This window comes from Sphaeramia orbicularis, chromosome 9, assembly GCF_902148855.1.
Source record: "Sphaeramia orbicularis chromosome 9, fSphaOr1.1, whole genome shotgun sequence".
NCBI classification, from domain to species: domain Eukaryota; kingdom Metazoa; phylum Chordata; class Actinopteri; order Kurtiformes; family Apogonidae; genus Sphaeramia; species Sphaeramia orbicularis.
The window spans coordinates 35,437,815-35,445,210 of NC_043965.1; the positions used below are offsets into that span (position 1 = coordinate 35,437,815).

The 7,396-nt window shown below is 39.0% G+C and overlaps 1 protein-coding gene across 1 annotated transcript in view; it reads left to right on the plus strand.

Moving 5' to 3' along the window:
* Positions 1 to 6,706, plus strand: part of LOC115426341 (5-hydroxytryptamine receptor 7-like) — a 43,364-nt gene extending 36,658 nt beyond the window's left edge. Inside the window, 1 exon segment of the mRNA XM_030144395.1 lies at positions 4,492 to 6,706. Coding sequence (XP_030000255.1) covers positions 4,492 to 5,230 — 739 coding nt within the window. The 3' untranslated portion in view covers positions 5,231 to 6,706.
* The last annotated feature ends 690 nt before the right edge of the window (positions 6,707 to 7,396 follow it).

Below are 7,396 nucleotides of genomic sequence, written 5' to 3' on the forward strand. Positions count from 1 at the left end.
TACAATGTTCATATATGTGCACTCTATATAACTCGATGTAAGGTTGAAATAAACAAATGCCTAATTAACTAAACTGCATGTTTAACCCTTTCATGCATAGTGGTCACTACAGTGGACAGTTTATTCTACAGCTGATCTCTCGTATATTCATGGGTTTTGTTTGTTTTAATTCCACATCAGCCAACACAGTGGATGCTTATACATCATCCCATACCCTGCAGTTCATACCATTACTGTAACTTTGCTGTTCTTGATAAACCTGATCTGCAGTAACATGTTTCAGTGTAAATCAATTGTTATTTGTTTAAAAAAAAAGTTGTTTTTTTTTTTTTTTTGCATATTATCTCCATGAAAAGAGTAATAACCAGCATTAGAATATGTTAAAATGTGAGAAAACATCAGATTTTATTTCATTGTTTTCATATCACTTTCTGATATTGGGTTTTAAACATGTTTCTTTACTTCAAAAATTAAATGCACGGACATTTTTGTAACTCCATGAAAAAAAAAACAAAACTTGATCACATTTGTTTTTCATGCTTATGAAGGAATAAAAACATTCAAGAAAAAAATCTTAACTAAGGTTCTCATAATTAATGCATGAAAGGGTTAATGAATGATTGAATGCAACTAAACAGACCATGTGATGCTAACCAAAGTTATGGAAATAATGATATGAAACTGAGGTGGTAAGTGTTTGTAGAGATCTTACTCTATTACTCAATGTGTGGCTGTGGCCGTCACAGCAGTGAACACACATAATTTAAGAAAACTGTATAACTGACCCATATAATCCTCATGAATACCTCCTGTGGCCTTCAAAAACAGTTTTATCCATATGAGTGGTTCTTGCATGAAGCCAAATTTTCAGTCAATTGAGTTGTAGCTTTAACGATTCTGTATGAGCAAACAAGCACAGGCTGAGTGCAATGTCCGTGATCTAAAGGGGTGAGGGTCTGCAATTTCCAACTGCCTTGTTATGACTCGTGAGATAGTAGAGCCTCATGAAAGACGAATGCTTACTATTACAAAATAGAAAACCTCAGCTCTGTCATTCTTGCAAGATGAATAATTTCATGGCTAAAAGAATGAATTTGTTTTACACATATCCAGTCAAATCAGATTTAAATTTCAACCTCACATCAGATTATTTGTATATCAATTGCATGAAATTCTGAAATCAATAATCATGAATATACATTTATGCAGCAGCACGTACGCCTGTAATCAGATTTGGTTGTATGTTATTATAAATGATTTATGTGTATTTTGAACAGTCCTGATTGCGTAAGCCTGTAAACACGAAGCAAGCAGTAAATCTCAAAAACCACAATTAATTTCGGTTAATGAACTACTGCCCCAGTTTCGTTATCTTTAAACCACCTCGGTACTTTAAATCTCCGGTTATCTGGACAAAAAGCTGCATGTTCTAGAGATTTTTTGACCAACTGTGGCTCTGGACTACTCCATTTAGGCTGCGTACCAGATGGGGGTCGCATAATTTAAATTAACTCACCAGTTATGTTTCGGATGGAAGGACCAAACCAGGAGAAATGAAGAATTCACCAAAAAGAAGGTTTGAGGTTTTAAAAAGTTAAAAGAAAGCTTGATTTATTGCTTCAGGCAAAAATAGAAAAAGTTACAAAAAAGAAGAAGTCAGTTATCAATTAGTATAGCATCAAACACACTATTCGTCTCAGAGGAAGAAAGAGAAAAAAAAGAGTTTCCTTTATTACTTTTTACAGTCTTTAGTGACTCTTGGAGACTCCCATTTTTCAGTGTCATATCATCATACACGTTATTGATTAATGATAGTTGCTGGGCAGAACATGTCAGTCATACATCAGTTACTCCGCACTAATTCTAAGAAAACACATGTTGAAAGTTCACGTGAGTTTAACAAGCACTCTGGACACCTGTCAATCAAACCAACTGCATAACTTAACCACAAAGAGTTTCAGAAAGCGCATCTTGCTTAACACTTGCACAATTAGGCTAGCATTTCTTGACCACAAAAACCCCTTAGTTCATAATCTGGTTTTTCTGCTCTCACTCTCTTTACCACAATTACGATGTAAAATTAGGTCTTTTGCATAGAATCTGACCTTTTCTCTAAGTTCAGCACAGACAGGTGTGAGTTCATCTTTAACCACACAACACACACAAATCAAACCTTTCACTGACTGTTCAGTACAAATAAGGATACAAAATACAGTTAAAAATTATAAATCAGAATATAACAACTTAGATCTGCTAAAATAAAAGATTCTTCAAGCAAAAGAACTTGTAACATTACATTTTTTCTTTTCCATTTTGTTCATGATGTATGATTTATGATGGTCATCTTACATTTTAGAGCAAGATTTAAAGTCACACATTCAACTTCCATTTAATACGATCTGTACTACAAGCCCATCTTAACATTTTTTGCACCTTCCTTATATCCTATTCATTTTTCAGTATCCTGCTCCTTGCTCTCTGTTGTTGGTTAAATTTAATATAGTTAGAACAAACAACAGAAAAGCAGCTGGAGGTCCCATAGATGTTGACATCAATTCATCCAGCTAAAGTACAAGCAAGAAACTGTGTAATGTTGTGTTAAAATGTGTCCTGTTTTAGCCGAGCTGGCAGAGCTGAAAACAGTGCTGTCTTCAAACAGGTCGAAGATGAGTAATGGGTTGTTGAGAGGTGACCTGGTCTCTACCTCCCACAGACTCACAAATAACCTCCCAAATAACCGCAGCCCCCTTATTATTGAATAATGCATGAAGAGAAGAGTGTTGCATTACTGGGTATCCATTATGTATTCCTGAGAATTCCCACAGCATGGAGTGTACCCATCTCAAGATTTGTCTTGTATGTATTCAACATTGCTCTCCTTGATGTGCTCAGTCCCTCCTGTAAAGCTTAAGTACATTTTAAGAGAGAACTGGAAGTGAGTGAGGCAGAGCAGTGGTCAAAGAGATGGCATTGAATAAACACAAGTTGTTATGTAATATTCAGTGACCATAACTAACCTGAGCCAAGGGATCTTTAAGGACACGGTAATTATGTGTAGCACCTGACTTTAAGTAAGGTGAACGAAGTGATGGTTTTATTAAACTAAACCAAATGTCACAGTTTAATATACAGCTTTGCAAGTGTGGTTTTGTTTTCTTTCCCTTCCTCTATCGTGTCATCTTCGATGCCAGCACCCGTCCACTTGAACTGCCACAGGCGACAAAGTAATGACACCTGTCGAAGATAAATGATGGACTTTTGCTCGTTGTCAAGGCAACAGGTGCCCGTGTATGTGGCCCAGCTACAAACTGAAAAAAGCTGACTGTGTGTTGCTTTTTAGGCTGATTAGAAAACATCAGATCTGTGTCAGATGTGTGGGATGGGGGAACATAATCAGGTATGTTTAACTGCAGACTACAGTGCAGTTGTAGCCTTTTTGTGTCCTCTCCATGAGAATCAGATCCAGATCAATACCACTTCCATTTTCACAGTGTTAGCTGATAATAGGCTACATTGTATAACAAAATGGACAGTGGATGGATAGTAACTGTGTAGCTTGTGAAAAATCCAAACCATGATTGCTAATACAAATAGCTTTCTGCAGATTTCCTGGTTCTACACAATTTGATAACATATGTGAGCCATAAAAGACGAAAATGAAAGGAAATATGTGAGACAAATTGACATGGTCAGACTGAACATATGACTTGTAGAAAGTCTCCATTAAAGCAATCCCTGATAAAGTGAGGACTACCACCCAAGCCGACTGAGCCCAATTTGATTTCCACAGTCCTGATAACATCACTAGTGGACAATGAGGTGAATTGGCCAGTGCTCCCTAAAGCTATTTTACTTTGTGATTAACAATACAGTGGAAACCAGAAAAACAGCCAAGAGTCCAAAATATACAGCTTTCATCAATGACGCATTTGATGCTGATGAAAGCTGTGGGCATAGAGCCAAAACACACACACGCACACACGCACGCACGCACGCACGCACGCACACACACACACACACACACACACACACACACACAGATGTACGCAGATATTCATCATTTTGTGAAGATGTGGCTATTTTCCCAGTTTTGTACAAATGCAAGCCTTTCACACCTTACTTATCTTTATTTCTCTGCTATTTGTAACCACAGAGCTGTCCCTTTGATTGATAGCTCCCTCTGTACTCGCTGAAGTCACAGAAAAAGAACTAATGGTACTTCAAGCAATGACAGAGCTAGTGGGCTCTTATTCAGATGTCTATCTTTGAGATGAGTTTAAATCTCATTGAACCACAGTTTCATCTTAATAAATACAGCCAACTCATCTTGTGCTTTAGTAGATTATTAATCATTATCATTATCATTTTTATCAGTGTTATATATAAAGTCAGTTTAGTGCAAAGTCCATTTGAAATGCTCCAGGTGGAAAAACAACGCTTGAAAGTTAGGCCTGTGCTTATAGCTCATCTTTTGTCTTGTACTCGTTGCAGGTATCTGGGGATCACACGGCCTCTCACCTACCCGGCTCGACAAAATGGGCAGCTGATGGCAAAGATGATCGTGGGAGTGTGGCTGGTGTCGGCATCCATTACCCTGCCACCTTTCTGTGGTTGGGCAAAAAACGTCCACACAGCCGGTGTGTGCCTCATTAGCCAAGACTTTGGCTACACCATCTATTCCACAGCAGTAGCCTTCTACATCCCCATGCTGGTAATGCTGGTCATGTACTACAAGATCTTCAGGGCAGCTCGCAAGAGTGGTGCCAAACACCGCTTCACCGACCTTTCGCGCCGTGAGCGCCTCGAAACAGTGGCTAATGAGGCGCTTCGTATGCAAGGCCTAAAACCGCCCGGTGTGGCGGAGGAGTGCGCTGCCTTGTCTCGCCTGTTGAACCGTGAGCGCAGAAACATCTCCATCTTCAAGAGGGAGCAGAAAGCAGCCACAACACTGGGAGTGATTGTGGGAGTGTTTGCTGTGTGCTGGCTGCCGTTCTTCATCCTGTCCACTGCCAGGCCCTTTATCTGTGGAGTTGAGTGTAGCTGTGTACCCATTTGGCTGGAGCGTACGCTGCTCTGGTTGGGTTATGCCAACTCGCTAATGAACCCCTTCATCTACGCCTTCTTCAACCGAGACCTACGCTCCACGTATCGTGACCTTCTTCGCTGTCGTTATCGTAACATCAACCGCCGATTGTCTGCTGTAGGTGTCCACGAGGCTCTCAAGGTGTAATTAGGATCATATATTGTTTCAGACTGACTCGAGGATCCTGTGAGCTTGTACACTTGGTGCTTAAAAGGGTGACATGTACACAGCAGGCCTGTAGATAAGACACAGACTGACAGAATGGGAGTCACTGTTGGTGGCTCACTGTCCCCTCTGCAAAGACACAGAGAGAGCATGATCACTTCAGTGTGTGTGTGACTCAGTCATTCTATTTTGGGATGGAAAAATCATAGAGCGTACTTGATAGGCTATTCAAGTCGACACTGCTTTTGTGCATATGCCACAGTTCCATCCTGGCTCCGGATTTATGGCTGGATAATGTAGTGGCAAAGGAAATGACATACAAACACAATAAATCATCCTAGGGTTTTGAAAAGGAAACAAAAAGGAAACAGAAAGGAAAATGATTTCTGTATATTACCAAATTTGATGTTTCATAAAGAAAAACATTTGTTCTGTGGTACAATTTCTCCTGAACATCCTTTTAATATGCATTTAAAGAAATTTAGATTAACTTCAAACTTAAGGCAAACACTTGAAGGTGTAATATGCCAGGATTAAGTATTGTTTGTATCTTTTAATTTCTATTCATTTCTTTTAATTTAGTCCTTTCACGCAATAGCTCACATAGTATCACAAATGTTCAAAAAATGTGGTGCCGTTTGATGCCAAGTGAATAGGGGTGGGTGGAAAATGGTGTTAAAATACAACATGGAGGGAACACTTTCCATTCATGAAATATCAGTGTTGTTATAAAAAGAAATTGAAAGTAGCTTGTTTAGTGTCTGCATGAAACATATTTGTCTAACATGGCACTGTATACATAACTCATAAAAGATTTTGATTTAGTGAATAGTGAATGACATTTGGCAGAAAAGTTTGGTGTTTCACCCAAAACAAATCTTTACTGTACACTTGAATTCAGTAGGAATTCACTTTGAACCATGATACTGTGGACTTCACTCTTGATATTCTTTGACTGGTTTCATTCCACAGTTGGCTGATGACTTTTTAAAAAATAATTCTGTCACTGAAATAGGCGATGCAGCAATCTGAACGTGCTGAACACAGTACAACTTTATTGAAAACGAGTTGCCATGGTCTTGAGACTCTTTCGCCTTCACTGACAATATTTATCATTCCCCCTTGAAACAGGATGAGGTCATTTCCCTCCTGACAACAGTCCCATCTGAACTGTTCGGTGACTTGTATTAACTCATTTCAAATGTCGTTAGTTGAGCAGTGTGTGCTTTTTCTACCTCAATTTTGGAGAATTCTATACATTTCCTCTAAACAGATGTATCGCTGTCTTGCATCATTTTGTATTTAACTTCTATTTTTTATTGTGTCGAGTTGATCTGTCAACCAATGCTCTGTGATTACTCTGTTAGATTGCTTTGTCATTGCCTTCAGAATCAACCCGGAGACGTGGCAAAGCATTTCATCACTTTGTAAATAAAGAAACACTTGGTTAAAATGTCACTGGCCTAAATTGATGAACTGAAATTTCAGCAAAAATAACCAGTTATGTTTTTTCTTTTGATAGTGATTCACATTTTTCAATTTCTACAATTCCCTTTGCTTTCTAACGCAGACAACATTATCCTCATCAAATGTCTGAACACAGTTTGTAGGACAAAAGTCATCATCTTCACATTGAGAGTTCTATCATAAGGAATAAAGACACACCTTAAGGCCTGTTAGAAGCTACTAAGAAATCCATGGCATTTCTTGAGGAATTAGCATTAGGGCCATCCTGCTACTGCAAGGACTCAAGAGACGTGTCTGAGGATGGTGACCCCCCCAAAAAAAAAGACGACTTCATTCTCTGTCTGCTTGGAGCAAAATCTTTTATTCAGAGTGTGGGTGACAGCTGTCTGCTTGCTTTCATGACTGAACCTCTCCTGTAGAGGCAGAAGGAGGAGGCAGAGACTGACATGCACAATGTGTCGTGTCTTGTGGTCAGAAGGTGTTAGTCTGTGTAGTGGAAATACACCACGGGAGGTTGAAAAACGTCAAAAATGGGACTTATAAAAGGACAAAAGGTCTGGGGTTAGTGGGACTGCAGCAGCCAGAGATGAGTTCATCTATAACCAAGTTGCCTGCAAAAAGGTTGCATTTGTATGTTTCTGCAAACAACAAATATGGATGATTTTAACATTTGCAACCAAA